At 47.9% G+C, this 21,494-nt stretch overlaps 1 protein-coding gene across 1 annotated transcript in view; it reads left to right on the plus strand.

Moving 5' to 3' along the window:
- Positions 1 to 21,494, plus strand: part of GABBR2 (gamma-aminobutyric acid type B receptor subunit 2) — a 336,630-nt gene that overhangs the window by 130,078 nt on the left and 185,058 nt on the right. Inside the window, exon 3 of the mRNA XM_058673018.1 lies at positions 14,663 to 14,833. Within this exon, the coding sequence (XP_058529001.1) occupies positions 14,663 to 14,833 (171 nt within the window). The remainder of the gene's footprint in view (positions 1 to 14,662; positions 14,834 to 21,494) is intronic.

A 21,494-nucleotide genomic window follows, 5' to 3' on the forward strand; every position in this document is an offset into this window, starting at 1 on the left:
AGTTTCCTTGGGCGACCATCCCTGGTCTGAAAGTAGAGCTGGCAGAATATCATCCTGTCCAATGAAAAGCCATAACATAACAACAACAACAATTTACAACATTATGGAGTTAATTGACATGGTAATGAGTGACCAGTATGTTAGAAAATACAAGTTCTTAACCACATCCTGTGACTACTTCATTGACATTTCAATTTTAGTTTATATACAACGCCTTAAAATGGTTATAGGGCACTATTCAGCTGTCTCGTGTCTATTTTCATTTTTATATTTAGCTGTTTATAGTATTGAAGCATAATTTTTACTGAACTTGGCGAATTTTAGGATAGTCCAATCTGGCTTATAACTCTAACTAGGCATATGTTAGCAATTGAGGCGCAAAACAGTTTTAGGAGGGGTGTGCAGAGAAATCTTCAATACCTTAGTGAGGAGTAACTAATTTTTGTGTCCTACCTAGTAAGGTATATGTGAGTCCAAGCTGTCTGTTTCCTGTCTGGTTCTAAGCTTTCCTTATTGATCTCTGTCTATCTAATCTAATTTTAATTGGGGGAGGGGAAATAGGATGTATCCTAGAAGATCTGTTCATGTCTGGGGCCTCGTTTTCTTTCTCACAGAGGCTCAGGAGAGTTAGGACAGGGGTCATTCTCCCCATTTCATAGGTAAGGAGGCCAAGGCCCCACAGGTTGCTGGTGGCCTGTGGCTGATGCACAGAGGAGCTTGTGTTCTGCATCCTGCAGCCTTCCAGAGGGATTGCACTCCGGGTGTCTCTGCACATGAGCAGCCCCTTCTTCAGCGACCCCTAGTCCCAGTCCCTCGGGCTTAGGACTGCTTCCCCCACACCCTCAAAGAAAACATCTTTGCATTTTACACACACACACACACACACACACACACACACTTTTTTTTTTAATGCAATGCATTTCCCCAGGGCTGCCCACAAAACCAGCAAGCATGGCCTGGAGCCTGAGCCCGGCCCTTACTTGCTTGTGGACAGGGTTTGCTACAGGACTTTCTGGGGCAGTAGCCGGCTGGCCTGTAGTGTCCCCAGGGGAGCCTCCCTGTGGCTCCTCTGAGCTCCTGGTCAGCCTTGGGAAGTGGGCCAGGTCTGGAGGAGGAGTCCTGGGTCCTGCATCTTGTGCTCAGAGCTTTCCTCAGTACATTCCAGAGAAAGCCCAGTGTCTCCTCCAGAGAGGAGAATGAAGGGAGAGCAGGGACGGCTCCTGGAGGAGGCGTCAGGAGCAGGCCTGGGTGGGTGAGTAGGAGCTGGGCCTGCAGAGACAGGAGGTGGTGCATCTCCAGGAACTGAAGGTGCTAGATCCCCTCCCGAGCCAGAACGGACAAGCTGGGACCCAGGCCCCTTTCCACTGTCAGTAAGAGTCAACCCATGGATTAGACATGCCAAACCTACGGGGGAGGCAGGAGCTCTGCAGCGTGGTAATTAAAAGGCTGTTGGCTTCACAGCTGTGATCACAAGAGGTTGCTTTTCATGCCCCCACCAGCACCCCCTCCCCAGAGACCACGGGTGAAATCCAAGTGTGAAGGAACCAGGGAGGCTGAGGCTGCTGCTGGTGTGATTTGTTAATTTCCTGCGTTTGACACCTGCACAGCTGCGAGGGGGAAATGGGATGCTCTACCACACGCTTAAGAGAAAATTAAAGACATACATTCTCATTGTATGCAATTAGGCAAGCAGTGTAATCAGTATTATTTTTTTAATTAACAAGCCATTTTCAAGTCGCTAGACTGGGATTGGTGGAAACTGAATGAGAGCTAGGTCTCAGCTGCACATGAACTTCACTGAGGCCCATCACCTGTGAAGTGGGCACACGAGTCCTGCCCTGCCCTGCCCTGCCCTGCCAGAACTTGCCAGCCTCCGATGCTGGTGGAAAATGCCCACAATGGTCTCGCATGGGTCTTCTAACTGACAAGTGCATAAGCCACGATCGTTCAGCAGTCATCTGTCGTTAGTCGCCATCCTCAGATTGGCACTGAGCTAGCCAGTTGCTACCCCTGTCTCCAGAGGGTGAGTCTGATGTCCCTGGAGGAGAGTGGTCTTTGCGGAAGCCACTGAGTGGGTGGTGGAGGCCACCCTCGGAGCCAGTCTCCTCAAATGGAAAGCCAGGATTCTTATCTAAGAGCCACTCTGCTCTCAGCACCGGCTTCCATTGCCTGGTTCTCTTGTACACTCCGTGTCTTTGTTAAGATTGACTTTCTTTATTTGTAAGGCAGAGTGACAGAAGGAGAGAGGAGCTGGGAAAGGAATTGTCCACTCTTTGATTGACTCCTCAAATGCCCACAATAGTGCTGGACCAGGCTGAAGCCAAGGCCCAGAAACTCTATCTGGGTTAATCACATGTGGGTAGCAGGGGCCCAAGTACTCAGGCCATCATCTTCTGATGCCTCCCTGGCACATGAGCAGGAAGCTGGATCAGAAGCAGAGCAGCTGAGTCTCAAACCAGTGCCCTGATATGGGATGCCTGTCATAGAAGGCAGACGAACCCACTGTGCCACAATGGTGGCCCCTTATGCTCATCCTGATTCTTTAAAAAAAAAAGAAAATCGGGCCCAGCGGCGTGGCCTAGCGGCTAAAGTCCTTGCCTTGAACGCCCCGGGATCCCATATGGGCGCCGGTTCTAATCCCGGCAGCTCCACTTCCCATCCAGCTCCCTGCTTGTGGCCTGGGAAAGCAGTTGAGGACGGCCCAATGCATTGGGACACTGCACCCGCGTGGGAGACCCGGAAGAGGTTCCTGGTTCCCAGCTTCGGATCAGCGCGCATCGGCCCGTTGCGGCTCACTTGGGGAGTGAATCATCGGACGGAAGATCTTCCTCTCTGTCTCTCCTCTGTATATATCTGGCTGTAATAAAATGAATAAATCTTTAAAAAAAAAAATCAATAAAGTGCTTTAAAAGTTCAAGGCATCTGTAATTCACTATAGGTTTATGTCAGTGCCAAACGCTTTGAACTCCATGCATAGTCGTCTTGTGATACATTTTCCATAAATTTTCAAAGGTCCTTTACCTACCAGCATGAATTTCGAATTGTTTTGTACCAATATAAACTGACTTGGTGATTGCATCTCCCACAACCTTGCTGGGGTGCTCCGGTAATACCTGCTTTCTGCTCTTCTTTACATAATACAGAAGCAGCCATGTCAAACAGGGCTGTGAAGGACGCAAGGAAGTATCGCAAAAAGCCACCCAGCAAAGTGATCATCAAGAGCCACGAGGCAATTACTCTATAGTCAGCCACTTACAAGCAAATACAAGCCATTTCTTATATTGGGTAACAGGCAGTTGGATATTGGTTTTAAGATCATATTCCCTATTCATATTCTTGAAAACAGACATCACATTTCATACATGTGTGTATTTAATGTCTGCTTTATGACAAAAGCTGGAGAAATATGTCCATGAAGACTCATCTCCTAAATGGGACATAAAATATGCTTCTACCTGTTGTTTCATGTTATTGAATTGGATCATTATAGGGAAGCAAAGTGTAAGAAGCCACTGATGCAGTCAGTCACATTGCTTCTTGTCTTTTAAGAAAACTTTCTGAGAAAGTTTGTCTACCAATTTCCTAATTGGTCCAGTTTCCCATTAATCTCACACCTGACTAGGTGGCAGCCCTGTGTATGGGAAAGAGAGTTTATGTGCTAAGAATACCTTTCCAGGACCTCACCGCCTTCCCACCTACTAATGTGTGACCCTAAGTCCCCCACTTTGTTTTTACTCAGTCTTTCCAGCTGGAAAATGGGAGTAATAAAGTCTACTCCACCTATACCCTGGGTGTCTATGAAGATCAAAGTTAAACAAGAGAAGTCACTCTGTTTCGGAAAATTGTTAAGTCACAAGAAAGAGTGCTAGCAATGAGGGGAAGCAGCAGGAACTTGAGAAGCAGCCCCCTGCTCTGTCGATTGCTTGCTGTGTGACTGGGGACCTGTGTCTTAACGTCTCTGAGCCTTGGCATCCTCATCTGGAGCATGCCCATTCTGATAGTGTGTATCTTCTCGCCTGTGTCTCACATTACTGAGGAAGTTCTTCAGGCCAGACTTGCGCCACAGTTCCTGTTCATCATTTAATAGCTTTGAAGAGTCAGTAAATCTAAGTGCGGGTCCCAGCTTGGCATCCACTTAGCTCCAGGGTTCCAGGCAAGTCACTGTGCCTCCCAAGCTCGCTTGGAACTGTTGTGAGTTCTCAACACAGCTGACTATGGCCATGGCCGTGGGTGGTGCTGCCTGGCACTCTGAATGAGTAAACATTGAAGTCCATTGCCAGGAAGGAAAAGCGATTGGCCTCCAAAGGGGTCCCTGCCTGGGCTCCCTATTACTGAAGACACTGTAGCCCTCACTGCAGGTTTGTGCTAAGTGCCAACCAGGGCCTTTTATTGGAGTGAGAGCTTCTAGAATGGCCTGGGAAAAGAGCCGAACATTTGCTTGCTGTGGCTCACTTGGAACTACGCTGCGGCTGCTTGGCCTCACATGAATCTCACGGGCCTCTCTGGGGAGGCACTTAGTGTCCAGTCTGTGGTAAGGGCTTGGGCTCCAGTGGTGACCTGGCACAGCCTCCAAGTGGACCCAAGTTCCCAACACCCGCGGCCCTACACCTTTGTGCACAGCCTGGCACCAGCCACAAACACTGTTTTGTCAGCAGCTTCCTGAGAAAGTTGCGTTCATTCATCTTGGCTGAAAAGGACCCTGGAAGAGAACGACCTTCCTCCGTTAATTAGAGAAGTGTCCAGCCAACTGGTGCAGGGTGGGGAAAGATGAAGTCAGGCAGAGAAAAGAGCAAGCCTAGGTCACTTCCCTGTCCCCTCGCGTGCGGCCCGCATTTCTTCCCCAGGACTCAGCAACTGTGGCCACCCCTGCTTATGTGAGAACCTTCCACCTGGAAGATGGTTTCTTCTGGCAGCCAAGTGAAATGCAGCTGCTCCCAAACTAGGTAAAGAATGAATTGCATGTAGGCAGGAATTCATCAGTGGTTTGGAAATTTAATAAAGATCCTGAAGCTTGGGAGATGTATTTACATTTTTCATCTGGGTTGATATCTGCAAAGAGAAGCGAAGCATGAGGGCAATTATCTGAATAAATCAGATCAAATAAAAAACACATACCCACACCAAATGAACAAACTCTTTCGTCATTTTCTTCTCTTGTTACAGGGAGTAGCAGAGTCTTGCCATTGCCGGGACCCTTGGAAAACGTGGGTTCCATGTATCATTTCAGAGAAGAGAAAAAAAAAAATAGATGCCTTCGAGGGGAAAGTGGTTTGCTCTTGTTGTTCTGGACAGTTTTAAGGATGAACTGAGGGAAGCCCGGGTTTCCCAGCTCCTCGGGTGGCCTCGGATCTGCCCAAGGTCTCCATGCTCGTTTGTGTTAGTGGGTACTCTGCTACAGCCACTCACAGGTCAACTGCAGATCCTAGACTCAAAACAAACATTTCTTTTCCCATTATTTGAGAGGTAGAGAGAGAAAGTGTGAGTGTTATTACCCATTGATTCATTTCCCAAATCTTGCATTGGCCAGGGGGTCAAAACCAAAGTCAGGAACTCAGTCCAGGTCTCCTCCCATGTGGATAGTGGGAAACCTGAAGTATCACTGTGACCTCCCAGGATACACGTTAGCAGGAAGCTGGAAAAAGCTGAACTGGGACTTGAACTCCAATATGAGACACGAGTGTCCTAACCAGCTTCTTGAACGCCCACTCCTCACAAAGCATTTCATGTTCAACTACAGCTTCCCACCCAGAGAGAGATGTAATGGTAGCTAAATGTGTATCTCATGGAACCTTCCAGAACCAACCATGCCCACTGTCAAACCTTGCTATGTTGGAGAGACCCTATAAGTCTTGGAATAAATTGTCTATCAGACTTTAGTAGAAGGAGAAAGCTTTTTAGACCATCGACCACCTCTCCTGGGGCCAAAGACTCAGAACTGGGTTAGAGAAAGAACCACATAGGAAGTCAGAAGCAGAGTTCCACACCTCCCTTGCTGACCTGGTGCTGCTTCTTTAGCTGTAGATGGAAGATGTTCCCATCTCTAACAATCTACCTGAAAGCACTGAACACCTGCTCAGACCCATGCTCACAGCAACCCTGCTGTGAACAGCTAAGACGATGGCTGGCCAGCTGGGGGGTTGGAGTGGGCTGTGAGTTCATCACCCAACCATCACTCCATCTGCTGTCAAACAAGTTTTGCTCTCAGGTGTATTGAGACAGCGTGGGCCTGGCCCTTCCAGAGAAATCCCCCGAGGATCCCCAAACTCACACCCATTGCATAGATGCAGTGTCTAGAACTCTCTGGCAATGTGAGTATGTCGGCTCTTGCAGACTTTAAGTTCTCTCACATCTTGGCAGCTCTGCTTCAAAGCAGGCAACATGGAGTTCATTATCTGAGTTGTACATGGGAGAGCAGTATCTTTGCCTGTCTTTCCCGGGGAGATGTGGGTGTCCCTCCTTTGTTTCAAACCTGCATGACTTTGGCAAGTATTTTTTCCTCTTTTACTGTAGTGGAATGAACATAGCATACAGATCACCGCTGTAACCATTTGAAAGTGAGTAATGCAGTAACTTTGGGAACAGTCACTACCTTGTCCAACCACCACCAGTCCCCAGGGCTGAAACACGGCCATCACCTGAGGAAGCAGGCCCTCCTTGTCCCCATCCTAGCTCCTGGAAACCACTGGTCACTCCAGAAGGATTTGTTAACCTTGAAGTCTCAGTTTCCTCCTTGACAAGATGAGAGTAGTATTAGCACTTCTTTCCTGAGGTTCCCCTGGGGACTAGGTGGGATGATAATACTAAAGCAATAAACACTCACGAGGGGGACTCCGGCCGGGCTTGTGTGGGCTTAGGCCCTGCTGTGGGAATGGAGTGGGACTTTCTTGGCCCTCAATGTTGAGGTCTATATCTTGGCTCCAAGGTGGCTGCTCAGAGTAGACCCTGACATGCTGGAAGGACAAGTGGCTACACATCGTGCGGGAAAGCCTTCAGGCCTGGTGGCTTGGTGGCAGCTTGGGCAGGTACCAAGGTACCAGCGCTTAGAGCACAGAGATTCAAAGAATAAAATTCTCCAGGTACCCCTCTGCTGTTGTTCTGTCCTCTTCTGTTTTCTGGAATGTGTCCTCTCTGCTTCATCCTGATTAAATGTTTCTCCATCCGTTTCTCCGTGTCCTTACCCTATTCTGCCATCTTGATTCTCATGACAGCACCAACCTCGCCCCCTAGAATAACAGTCACCTTAAAAATTAACAGAGACTTTCTCCTTCTGTTTTCCCACCTATCTGACTTAGAGACTTGGGACACAGGCTTGCCAGAAAATAGGGCAGCTGTGCTTCACCTCACAGCTGATGGTCCCTCAGACAAGCAACTTGCTTTCCTCTCTTCATTCTCATCTGTATTACTAAATTCAAACACAGCTATAGATTCATGGGGGAAAATACTAATAGGAGAGAAGAGGAAGGTACTGGGAGTGCATCGCATTCTGAGAAGCAGAGATCTCCCAAGTGGAGTTTTCTGGGTAGGAAAGAAAAACCCCAGCTTCATCGAGTGGTGGGAATTGGCTGTGCTATGTTCACCCAGAGTTGCAGGAAAGCAGGTACATAAGGCTAGGAGTGATGTCACCTCATTAACATCAAGTAGACAAGTGCTCCCTGGACACCCAAAACCATGCTCATTTATCTCCTCAGTTTTCTGATAAATATCCTCAAGTAGAAAAACAGTAGTCGGGAATCCAGGTCAAGAGCCATCCACCGTTTCATGACATTGAGAAGCTGAGTCTGCAAATACTTACCTGGCTTTTGAGGGTGGGAACAATGAAACACCTGTGAGAAAGTGCTTCAGAAATAATCCAAGGAGCACAATCTCCAGCTAAAAAAAAAAAAAGTGGAGGAAGACTCTGCTTCTGAAAAGGAGCTGTTGCAATAGACAGAAGAAAACCTTAAAAAGTTGATGGAGTTCAGTAAAACACACAAACAATAACAGCAACATTAAAACTTGTCTCCATGATATAACCTGAGAGACAAAGATGGGGCACAAAGGGGACCCAAGCCTAGAAACATCCATGGGAAGTTACCAGTGTCACCAGCACTGAACAAACGGGTTACCAACAACAAGGCTAGAAACACAGATGACTCCAAAGCAAGTCAGGCAGGCAATGGATAACAAAGAACACTCATGGCTGACACAGGGATGGCTCGCCCACATCATAGCCAAAGAGCTGTCAAGTCCAAACTTTGTTCCAGAAAGACCAACAGAAATTAGGAAATCAAAAATGCCAGTTATTAGCCAGGGTATGAAGCAAGTTTGCCCTACAGCTAGAGTGGTGGGCAAATCACAAAAGAGGGACTCTTGATATGTACAGACCTTGTGGTCAAATGAGATGCTTTCTTAGAAAGAAGAGGACAGCGATTAAGAGATGAAATCGTGGAAAAAAACATGACAGATATGGATTGGGAAAGTGAAGAGACAACATACAGCCAAGCGTTCCAGAAAAAAACAAAAATATTTGTGAAAGATAGCTTAGAGGCTGGTGCTGTGACATAGTAAGCATCCCCCATGAGTGCTGGTGTCAGTCCCAGCTGCTCTACTTCTGGTCCAGCTCCCCCCCTTATGGCCTGGGAAAGCAGTGAAGGATGGTTTAAGTCTGGGCTCCTGCACCCACATGGGAGACTTGGAAGAAGCTCCTGGCTCCTGGCTCCTGGCTTCAGATTGGCTCAGCCCTGGCTGTTGCAGCCATTTGGGGCATGAACCAGCAGATGGAAGATCTCTCTTTTTTTCTGTCTCTTCTCTTTGTAACTCTACCCTTCAAAAGAAATAAATCTTTTTAAAAAGGAAATAAATATATATAACAAATATTCTAACTTTATTTGGTAGTGTGTATAGCATAACATCTAAAGACATTAAAATATATTATATAAACAATAAATATGTTCCATTATGTAGAATAGATAAAATTTGTTGAGTTGGAAGATTTGAATGTATGGATTGAAGGGCTCTCTGTGTGCCTGATAAAAACAATAGTTGCCACACCCAGATCTATCCTGGTATTTTTTAAAATTATAAGAATAAAGAAAAAGAAATCCATCCAGCATCTAGGCTGAGAAGATGAGGTGCCCATAGATGAGTAACAAATACGTTAGCTTCAGACTACTCTGCATTACTTGTGGTTTCGAAGAGGAGAGTGACAGCCTAAGAATTTCATACCCAGCCAGGTTCTACCTTGGGTCAAGCCAACAGGCATCCGCAGTGAGCTCTCCGTGCCTTCCCTTCTGCAGCATACCCGTACATGGTCCAGCAGGCTGAGACCTGCAGTGGGAGACACTCAGACAGCTGGATGAGAGAAGAACAGGTGCAGAGTGCCAACGGGAACGAAAGACAGCAAGAAGGCAGCTCAAAAAGGAGCAGGGTGTCACCAGGTTGGTCGGTTACAGCAACCAGCGTGCATATACTGAGGGATCTTCAGTGAGCTCATGGGAAACGAATACTCTGGAAAAACTATGTGTAACCTTCCACTTTTTGATATCCCAATAAACGAACCTTAAAACCCCATTTCTGTGATTTCTTTTTTTTTTTTAAAGATTTATTCATTTTATTACAGCCAGATATACACAGAGGAGGAGAGACAGAGAGGAAGATCTTCCGTCCGATGATTCACTCCCCAAGTGAGCCGCAACGGGCTGGTGCGCGCCGATCCGATGCCGGGAACCAGGAACCTCTTCCGGGTCTCCCACGCGGGTGCAGGGTCCCAAAGCATTGGGCTGTCCTCAACTGCTTTCCCAGGCCACAAGCAGGGAGCTGGATGGGAAGTGGAGCTGCTGGGATTAGAACCGGCGCCCATATGGGATCCCTGGGCTTTCAAGGCGAGGACTTTAGCCGCTAGACCACGCCGCCGGGCCCCATTTCTGTGATTTCTTAAAATACCCTTGTATTTTAATATCTATCCATGTGCTCTCCCCCCCCCAAAAAAAACCCCAAATTTAAATAATCTTAATAGAACACAAATAAAAGGGGGGTCAAATCTATGACAGACAAATGCAAGTAAAACCTAAGAAAGGATTACAATATTAATATCAAGCAAGATTTAGTATAAAGCAAAAAGCAATAAAATGACAAAGAGGTTTATATTTCAAAGCTCCAACCATTCAATAAATGTCTATTACATGCCAGCTAGTTGTACCAGGCAAGGGCATACATTGCTGAAAAATAAGGCTATCATCAGACTGAATATTTATGCTCAAAACAACATAAAATCAAAGCACATCGAGCGAAAACTGTTGAGAAGAGGTCAGAGACACAGAGAAAAGCTTAACCTCTCCGCCTTTTGTAGTACAAGCAAACAAAAGTGTGAATCATAACTGTAGTTAGTTTGATTAGATCTATTATGCATAAATAGTCTGATAAAGAATTCTATTGCTGACAGCTAGAGAGTGCATCTGTTTTTTTGCCCCCCAGCCACCATAGGATTTGTAGAAAAGTTCATTGCATTAGCAGAATATCTCAATAAATTCCCACAGCAGACACTGTACACGCCAGATTCGCCAAACAATGCAATAAAGTGAGATATAACAAAGCCATAAATTAAATTTTAAAGTACTCTCAGAAATAAATCCTTGGTTAGGGATTCAGTGGAAGCCTCAGTCACAGTCTGCTCAGAAACTAATTTGGTTGTGTGAAATGGGACAGGATCCCAAAAGGTAGAGTCTTCCTGTTAGGAGCCTCATGCATGTATGAGAAAGGACACTGGCGCTAGGGTCCTTTAGATCTGAGTTCGAGTCCTGATTCCAGCTCTGGCTAGCTATGCTGAACAAGTTGATCTTTCTTCCTGTTCACTGAAAAACCAGAGGTATTGAGCTGCATCCATGGTGCTCCACTCTCTTTAGGCATTGCAATCACCTGGGAGATTTTTAAATAACACTGATGCGTGGGCTTTATGCCCAGAGCTTATTGTCTCTATTGCTTCGCAAGGCCAAGTCATCAATATTTTTTCAAATGAGCTTCCAACTAATTCCAGGTGCTGCCAGGGTGGAGAACCCAAGGGCCAGGTATTATCTCCCCCACGCTGCCCCCACAACGCCTGCCTGCTGTTCTGAGTCCAGCATTACTCTAGACACCTGCAGTCTACCCTGGAAGAAAGTTTTCCAAGGCAAGAGCCAGAGATAGCAATGCAAGGCAATCTAATCAAAGTGCGCATTATCTCAAATGGTGCAGAAAATGCCAGTGCCGGTTAATATTTTGCACCCAACATGATTTAGATCTAGGGCATATATTGTACTCAGAGCCCATTGTCAACACAATGGGCCATTTATTCACTGAACAGTAACCACTGTAATTACCTACAGGGCAAACATATGAGGTTGTTCAAGCAACAATTAATTGTAGACCTGGAACTAATGGTACAATAACAGGAGAGTATCAACCAGAGTGTGATTTAGAAATCACATCAGAAAGCCAATATTTTCCAGATTGTACTAGATAAGCATTTTGGGGAGATGTGATGGCACATATAACATCTCAAGCCCTGATATAGTTGCTCCCAGATTTTTCTAATAGCTCCTCTTATGCCAATGATGGTAGGAGGTAGGCAGTGTTTGTTATCTTAGGAAAGTAAGCATAAGCACTCAATTTCTATTTTTTGCATCTGTTGTAACACCTTAGTATCACCTACACACAGGTGTGTAGACCCACTTTGGATTGTAGGATCTTTCTTTATGAATCTGATGGAAACCATAGATCCATTCTTGATTTTGCAGAAACAAAATGTGCATATCTGAGGCACATCCATGCCCACACAGATTTTTTCCTATGATTTTTTGGGGCTTTCGCAGACACCTTGAACACCCTGTACTCACCAGGTTGTGGCTCACCCTTCCTTTGTCCCATAGGTCAGGGACCTCACTACTTCTAACATCAGGCTTTCCATGTTTCCCACTCTAAGTGGGAACGTTCGTCAGGGTATCCAGCTGATCGTCCATGGCTTCCAGCTTTATCTAGAGCTTCCTAACAGCTCTTCTACCCCTTGAACCCTATCATCTTGAGTGTCCCCACTCAGTGAAAGGCTTCAAAACTGGTTACTGCTGGGGCTCCCTGCAGTTCCAGGCAATGACTGCTTGATAGTTCACGCCAGTAGAAGGAGGTGGGGTCCTAGTGAGTGGCTTGTCACCCTCTGAGACTGACCAGGCAGAAAGATGTATCTAAGACCCCACCTTCCTGAAGTCTTGTGGGACCGGGTGGAGACTGGATGGTGACAGAAGAAACAGTCACGTGTCTTCAGCTGTGTGGAGTCTGAGGGTAGCAGTACACCACTGTCCTACTACAGTCAGTGCCTGGGGGAGGTCCCATCTAGAGCTGCTGTTGGGAACAGCAAGGAGCCAGAGAGAAAGTTGATGGTATACTGAGCTTGCTTCCACCATGCTCCAGTGCAGAGTGACACTTGGCAGCACTTGGGAGACCCACCTCCTGTAGGAGAGTGCATAGGGTCAAGTCCTGGCTCCATTTCCAACTCCAACATCCTGCTCATGTACTTGCTGATGACTCAAATTGTTGGGCTCCTACTATCCCTGTGAGGGATCCAAATTGAATCCTTGGCTCCTGACTTCAACCTGGCCCAAGCTCTGGCTGTTGTTGGCTTTTGGAGTATGAATGAGGGGTAGCATGTGTCTGTCATCTGTCTGTCTCTCTGTGTATCTTTCTGTCCTCCAAATAAATAAATAAACAAAAGAATGTTTAAAGGCTAAAACAAAAAGAAGGGTAGAAGAACAGACTAGATGAAACCATGGAGAGATGATCAGCTCAGAGTAGGAAACTGTCTTCTAAATATGACTCAAAATCTGAGGCTATAAAGAGGAAACTGATCCATTTGAGTACATTTTAAAGTAATATGCTTGTACATGCAGAAGACACCATCAATAACATCAAGGAAGGAATTGGGGGAAGGAGGGGTCTAGGCTGCTTTTCCCAAAGGGCTCATCTCCTTCAGGGAAAGTCCACTCCACAGATGGATAAGAGAGAAGAATAGATGCCCTTAACAGTGTCCAAGGCACAGCTCCCAGTTGCTCTCCATAGGGAGAGAGTCACCCAGCATCCCTCACAGGAAGACCAATGCAAATTAGAACTGCAAACAGAGACCATTTCCTCACCTTCACCCTGCCAAGATCAAAAAAGTTTGCTAACCCCCTCATGTGGACTGGGCTAAAGGAAAGGAGAGCGGAGATCAGACGCGGTGTTCTGGAGGAGATGACATTTAAGCTGGGCCAGGGAGGACAGATCATTAAAATCCAATTTAACAACTAACTGGCACTTAAAAGCAAAAGAAGGAATAATGAGAATGACAGACGGATCGGACTGCCGAGTGTAAATTAGAACACACACACAGAGATGGGGAAGGCAAACATACTGAGCTATTTGCAGAGACTACAATAACCTGCGTGTGAAGGCTTTCATTCAGTTCAGGGAAGAAAACATAGAAGACCACTCAAAAAATGAAAGACACTAAAAAACCATTCCTAAAATAGAATTTAGTACTCGTTAATGACCACACGGAAAAGGGTTCCACATTATGTATAACTATGAATGTATTATGATTTGGGGTAATTTTTTTAGTGCTGGTTCATTGTAAAATCAGATAGAAAAATGTTTTATTCCCTCTGTTGACAAGAATATGATGAAATTGGCCCTCGAATTATCCATGACTAGCAGATGTGCAAATTGATTTTAAAAAAAAGAATCTCTTTTCGACATAAGTATCAAGTCTTCAGAAACTCATATCCTTCATGTGGGAGACTTTCTATCGAAGATTCAACCTTACAGAAATAGCCAGCAAAAAATGCTGGGTGCAAATACGCCTGAGGAATGGTAGGAAAATAAATATGACAAATAATGTGGCATACTGGGAATCATCTGAATGCCCCCAGATTAGAGATGATTTGGTAAATCACAGGCTGTTCATATGCTTGCCTGTTATACAGCTATTACAATGTTTTGAAGGAGTTTTGAACAGGATGTTAAATGCTTGTAAGATGAGTGGAGGAAGAAGATAGTGTGATCATAGAGAAAGATCTCAAGAATCTTATTTTAAGTTTATTTTATGTGTGTGAGAGAGAACAAGACAGAAAGAGATTGAAAGAGACAGAAAGAGAGAACACTTCCATCTGCTAGTTCACTCCCCAAGTGCCCACACTGGCTGGGGCTGGGCCATGGCAAAGCCAAGAACTCACTTGAGTCTCTCACATGAGTACCAGGGACCCAAGTACTTGAGCCATTACCACAGCTGCCTTCTAGGAGTCAGGAGCCAGAACCAGAAACAAAATCCCAACATTGCTTTGTGGGTCATGGGCTTCCCAAGCAGCATCTTAACCAATAGGCCAAACTCTCACTGTGTGAAAATCTTCTGTTTAAGAGATGACATCACAGCACAGCACAGAAAAAGGACTGGATGGAAATAGACTGCATTGACGGTGGTTCCTTGCAGGTAGTTCCAACATTCCTTGACATTGACTAATGTCACCCTTTCTTCCCACTTTGTGTCTCTGCTTGCTCTTTGGTGATGAGGTGTTACCTTTCCAATGGCAAAGTGGAGACATTATCCTGTCCCACACGTGTGTGCCCCAGGTCCGACAGGCAAGGATCTGCCAGTAAAAGGTGTTCTCTTGGCTATGTTTTCCAGCTCTCCTTTGCTGCAACCACACCTGTGCTGGCCGACAAAAAGAAATATCCCTACTTCTTCCGGACGGTGCCATCAGACAACGCGGTAAACCCAGCCATCCTGAAGCTGCTGAAGTATTACCGCTGGAGGCGTGTGGGCACGCTCACCCAGGACGTGCAGAGGTTCTCCGAGGTACATGCTGGGGCCCTGTGGTCTGGCCTAGGGGGCACTGCCACGGGGTAACTTGGCTTCTGAGTGGAACAAGATATGTCAGAGCTGGTGGCAAGGGACTGGGTCCCTGCAACAGGTGCAGCTCCATCTCAGATGGCTGAGAGCACTGCGTACCCTCTCACCGTTCCTCTCAATGACAGGCCGGAAAAGTATAGCTTTGACCAGTCTCCCTAAGGTCCACCTTCCCTCCCAGTGCACTCCTGCATCCAATCGGGTGTCTGTATGCCTGAAGCTTTGGCACAGATCCTGTGGGTCTTTCTGGCTTCTTCCCATCACAACCCACACCTTTGTGCCCTGCTGTGCATCTCAGCAACACAGATCTAGAGGTACAATTGCTACTTTTACGATTTTTTTTATTGATTTTCGTTTTATTTGAAGGACACATACACACACAGATCTTCCATCTCCCCAAATGCTTACAACAGCCAAGGTTGTGTCGCACAAAAAAGGCAGGAACCTGGAACTCAATCAGGGTCTCGCCTGTGAGTGTCAGGGAACCCAAGTACTTGAGCTATGCCCTGCTGCCTGCTAGGGCGTGCACTGGCAGGAAGCTGGAAGTGGAAGGAGGTCTGGGACTCCACCTCAGGCACTCAGACATGGGCTGCAGAAACTCCACAGTGGTATCTGAACCATTGCTCACCCCAACAGAGTCATTTAACATTTTGAGAGTCAAAGAGCTGTTGCTCTTCCTAGTCCCGCCAACAACATGAGGAGCTTCCCATCTCAGGGCAGGTGTTGGGCCCAGCAGGAAAGCCACCAGTTGAAATGCTCACTTCCCATACCAAAGTGCTTGGTGTTGAGTTCTCGCTCTGCTCCTGACATCAGCTTTCTGTTAATGTGAACTTGGGAGGCAGCGGGTGTTGGTATAGGTCCTTGGGTTCCTGACAGCCAGGGAGGAAATCTGGATTAAGCTCTCAGTGTTGGCCTGGCCCTGTCTCTGCTATTGCAGGCATTTGGGGAATGAACCAGAAGACAGGAACATGCTCTATTAGACTTGTTGTCTCTCTCTCCCTAAAAAAAAAATTCTGAAATTCAGAAAGTCCCTATGTGTCCACATATCCTTACTAAATGGATAGTAGTGAACTTGAAAATGGAACTAGTGAACTCAGATGAGTGCACAGATGGTCTTTTGTCTTTCCCTCCTGTTTGAACTAAGTCTTAGCCTTTTTTTTCCCAACATGCTGTTGGTTGAATCTTCTAAGTAGCAAGACATTGCAGGTGTGCTCAGCCACTGAAGAGAATCCATGTGCCAGCAGTGTCAGGAATTGCCACACATGAGCCAGGTGTTCAGGCAACCTCCCCCACAAGAGTTCCTGCTAGCCAAGGGCAGGAAAGGCCAGGTGAGGGTGGTGACAATGGAGGGAGCAGCCCAGGGCTGGGATTCCCCAGATCAAGTGTCTGCTCCAACTCTGCATTTAACCTTCAGACTCTTGGAAGTCTCCTCACTCACTTGTCCCAGCCATGATATCCTCCTCTGTACACAAAGTGGGAATAAGAACACAGATACACAAACTTATACACCCTTTGTAGGGATTTTGCCAAAAGCCCAGGGAGTAATGGGCTTGAAAAAACTATGCCAATTGCCAAGTATGTGCACAAACACCAATGTTTTAGGGGAGGTGCTTAAAGAGAGGTAGTGCCCACCACTCCCCCTCCCCAATCATAGGCAGTTATCTAAACCAGGCCAGCATCCTCAGGCACAACAGGCTCCTCCTTCCTCTCTTCCCAGCCCCTGGGGGAGGAGAAAGAGGCACAAAGGAAACTTGACCTGGTGGGAATGATTCACTGCCAACCATGGAGGAGGCTAATGCTGGCAGACTCATCTGTGGGCAACCACAGGTGTTCTCAAGGAGCAGGACATGGGTGTGTGGCAGGGGGTACAGACAGACAACCCCATTAAAACTGTACCTTGCAGTAATTGGGGAGGAGATGCTCTAATAGCATCTATGGCTGCCAGCATCCAAAGGCCACTTCAAACCTCTGCCAACCTCCTTATGGTAGCAAAGGAGAAGCAGAGGTACAGAGAGGGGGAAAGGCAGCGTTAAGGAGCTGAGTGTGTGTCTGCAGTCATGGAAGATCATCCATAGAAAGGTCAGGTGTGATGGTGCAGGAGGGAAAACCTCTGCCTACAGTGCCTGCACCCCATATGGGTACTGGTTTGAGTCCTGGCTGCTCCACTCCTGGCCCAGCTTCCTGCTAATGCACCTGGGAAAGTAGTGAAAGATGACCAAGTGCTTGGGTCCCTGCACCCACACCCACGTGGGAGACCTGGAAGACGCTCCAAGCTGCTGGCTTTGGTCTGACCCAGCTCAGCCCTGATTGTTGTAGCCATTTGGGAAGTGAACCGATAGATGAAAGGTATCTTTCTTTCTCCCTGTTCCTCTCTATAACTCTGTTTTCCAAATAAATGAAAAGAAAGGGGAAAAAAAACCACTTCAGGACCAAATTCCAGATTGCAAATCCCAGTTTAGAGTGCCCATCACTCTTTCCATCCATAACTTCCTGGAGTCACATGGGAATACCCATGCCTGCATATAGATTTGGGATGGAAAGTACCCATCAGCTTGGTCCAAGGAGGATATATGATTGGCCTTGACAGTGGCTAAGTGCTTTATGGTTCTCCAACACTCTGGCGACTGCCCTATAGGGCAGGGTGACTGTTTCCGAGTGTGGCAAGGTCAGCTGGTCAGCCGGCCAGCACTCTTCAGGTGTTGGCCCCTGCATACATGTGCAGCTGCACTAAGTCTCTCCATGCTGGGGTTCCAGAGCTCCCCTCATCCTGAGCACAAGATGCTGCCAGTCAGGATACCTCTGGATATCAATCTCTCAGCCAAACTTACTCCTCTTCGTGCCCAAGGGCTTTGGCATCCCTCTCCTGACATCTGGACTTTCTCATTGGAGAGCAGGTCCTGGAAACCTGCCAGGGGCTAACAGCTTTTCATGAGTGCAAAAGAAACTGGACTCGTTTTATGAAATTGGTCGATGAGCCACGGCCAGCTGCACTTCTCTTCCGGGCAGCTTCACTGGAGAAATCAGGCCTAGAGCCGGAGGGAGCAGGGCTGCACCTTTATCCTCCGACACCGGGCAGGGGCAGAGGAGGCTTGGGAGCTCTTCCACTGCAGGACCAGCTGCTCCTGCTGAGATTCCAAGCTAGTGTGGGGTAAGCCAGAAGATGCTCAGGGCTGGGACCAGATGCACTGATGTCCCGGCCCAGCCTGGCTGAGTGATGGCAGAGGTGTGGTTTGCCTGTATGTGGGGAGGGGAAATCTTCATCTCCAACTCCCAGGAAATGGAAGCACAAGATAAGAAACCTGCTTGGAAGAGCGCATCCTAGGTGCCCTGTGAACTGGAACTCTGGGGACAAATGCCAGGAAGGAACACCCATGGCCTCCAAAGCCAAGCACGGGTCCTACCCTGCCATAGTGTGAGCCTAAGATGAGAGGAAGCACCTAGGGGTGGTGGGTGCCAGGCTGCCTATACTACCCACTCAACGCCAGCCACTCACAGATGTAGCAGGCAGGCACGTTTTAGCTCAGCTTTTTGTTTTGGATTCGAACTCCCGAGTTGGAACTTTTTTTTTTTTTCCTTTTTTAAAATTTTCTTTCTAGCAACTTTGTTGAGCTGTGGTTTACTTACCACACAGTTCATACATTGTTAGTAAACAGTCAGTTCTGATATTTTAAATAAACATACACAGGCTTGCCCTAAGCCCAATTTGAAATCCGTCCAAAACTACAGAAATTCCATTGTAGCCATTTGTATTCAGTCCCACCCCACTCCCTACCCCCTAGTCCCAGCTTCATGTGTTTTCTCTACAATTCTTTTTTTGGAAGCTTTGTATAAATAGAATTATACCCCAGGTAGCGTTTGGTAGTGAGGCAGTGTTTTGAGGTAGCATCAACCTTGCTGGGTGGATTGCTAGTTTGTTTGTTTATGCTACTGAATAGTATTCCCCTGTGTGTTTGGAACACCTTTCAGAGTCGCCCACGAAGCCTTAGAGAGGCAGAAGCCCAGGCCAGCCCCAGTAGATTCACTCCAGGCTCAATACATGGGTACTACTAAGCATCCTCATTCTTGACCTTCTGTAATTGGCTCCTAGTCAGGGGTTCAGGGTAGAAACTATGCCCCCTTGTGGCAGAGTGCTCCAACTTGCAGTAGCACCTGTCCACCTGGCGGCCTACCTGCCCTCCCTTGGCCTGCCAGGCCACTGTGGATGGGGCAGGATGAAGCAAGTGGAGAGAGACCTTGCTCTGGTGTGGAGCTCCCCCAAATGGGAAACAGCTGGGGCTTGATAAAGGAGTACTATGGAGGTATGGTCCGCAGTGGAGATTGACGGGGTGAGCCCGGGATTAGAGCTCTGAGAGACCCTTGGGAAGACTAAGGCCAAAGCCGGAGCTGGAGGAGGAGCATGGGAACTGGAGGCCAGACTGTGGTTACGTATCCACAACTGCAGCAGAGCACACAGCCTAGTCACTGCGGTTGGGGGGTCCAGGAAGCAAGAGGCCAGAGGACTGTGTAACATTGGCCTGGTCACTAGGCTCAAGGTGGATGTCCATGTGGAGAGCTATCCCCCACTGAGGAGTCTACACTAACAGGTCAGGTGCACACCCATCTTGCACCTGCTGTGGGCTTGGATGAATGTATGGTGCTGGGGGTATACTCACCAGCACAGTATCACACAGAGTGCTTGCTCTGCCCTTAAGCTCCTGTTTGCTGCTCTCCGTGATTTCACCTTTGTTGTGACAGCTTTCAGATGCCAGTCTTTAGGCTGGCATTTCACTTGCCTGTCTGGATTTCCACGGGTGGGTGGATGGGTCATCACTTTTCAGCACTGCCTAATATTCCATCATCTGAAAGTCTCTTGTTTGCTCATCCCTTCACCTGATGAGGGGTGTGCTGGGAGCTTCCTCCTCTTGGGAATTATGACAGAGCATGGGTAGGTTGCGTGTGAATGTCATTTGCAACTTCTCTGAATAAACAGCAAGGAGCTTGCCTACTGGCTCACGAGCTAGAGTTGTGTTTAGTTTTGTCAGGAAGCTGTAGCTGCCTTCCCAAGTGGGTGGACCAGTTCTTCATCCCCAGCAGCAGTGCTGAGCGCTGCTGGGGCTCTGCTCGGTGTCCCGGATGTTGGTCATGCTGACAGGTACATCGTGATGTCTCGTGGTGGTTTTACCTCAGATGACATGGGACGTGGAGCATCTTTTCCTTGCTTGTTTGCCATCTCAATGTTTTCATCTTGAGTGTAGGGACAAGAATAGTCCCTGCCTCCTAGGGTTGTTGCGAGGATTAACTGTGCTGTGACACTTAGAGTGCTAAGAAAAGAGCTTGGATCATCATCCGAGCCATGCAAGGGGTAGCTGTTATTTTTATTATTGTATAGAATCTGTTCCTGCAGCAGCCCAGGGTTGGCCCCCATTCCGGAGCCCTGCTGCGTGGCCGCATTTCCTTGTCTGCACTGTGTGCTGTTCCCCTTCCTCACCCTAGGGCCATACGGCTCCCTACCCCATTGCTGGGTCTCAGCTCCCGGAGCTGACCTTTCCATCCATAGAGACCTCCTTCAAGGGGGTAGGACTCACCAAGGTCCTTAATCCACCCAAGACCCAAAGCTCTGCCATCTGTACAGCTTCTTCTTCAAACACTTGCCCTTTCTGACTCTCCAGGACCTCATGTGTTCCTTTGAAAGCTTCCGCACTTGCCATGTTGCCATATGCTCTCAGCAAAGGGGGCTCGGATCAAGTCCCTCAAGTCCTTCTTTATTCTTCAGGAGCAGTGGCTTGGGTGACACTCCTGCTGAGGCAGCCAGGAAGACTCCCTCCTCCCTGCTGCTATGGGCAGAAGACCCTTTTAGGACCCTGGAGACCTCCTCCTCTGTCTCCTCCAGCCATGCCTCCTCGCTGACTTCTCTCTGGGTAGCAGCTTCCTGCTCCTCCCCACTTGACTCCCCAGCAGGACCAGGTGAGCACCCTGCCTAGCAGCTCCTGCACTTGCCCTTGGGCTTCTCGCCATCCTTACTCTACAGTATGCCTAGGAGCAAGTGCAGGTCTTGCCTGAGCTGGCCTGTGCCTGAGAGGAGCAGAGGGAACCAGCATTGTAGTCCCGGCCCACCCCATCCCCTCACCTGATGGCCTCCTGGCAGAGACTCTGGACCAGGCAGAAGGAGGAGCTGGCCTAGTCTGCATGTTGCTGGGCTCCCTCAGGACTCAGAGCCAGACATGACATCACTTCTTACCTTCACGGCTCCTTTGGGGATGGCATTGTTTGCTGCTAGGGATTCTGGAACTTTCTGTGGCAAGTCTGGCTGAGCTATTGGAGCTAGCACCAGGAAGCTCTGCCAAGGGAAATGACATGGGTGCTTGCTTCTGAACTCCATTCCCTGCTCTGCCACTCTGTGTGGCCTGTTCTCAGATCAACACTTCTGGTAGCCTCTGTCTTAAGTCAGTGGCCATTTACCTGCCTGGAGAAGAGGCCCTCAGAGTGTGGGCGCTGAGCCCTCACTGTGGCTCCATGGCAGGCAGGCCCATTGATTCACAGCAGCAGAATGGGGCCCAGCAGGCCAGCTGTGAAGCATGCTAGAGGCTGAGGAGCACAGCAGTGGGGGACTAGGGTGAGAACTCCGTGCTTC

The sequence above is a fragment of the Ochotona princeps genome, chromosome 14 (genome assembly GCF_030435755.1).
Source record: "Ochotona princeps isolate mOchPri1 chromosome 14, mOchPri1.hap1, whole genome shotgun sequence".
Taxonomy (NCBI): Eukaryota; Metazoa; Chordata; class Mammalia; order Lagomorpha; family Ochotonidae; genus Ochotona; species Ochotona princeps.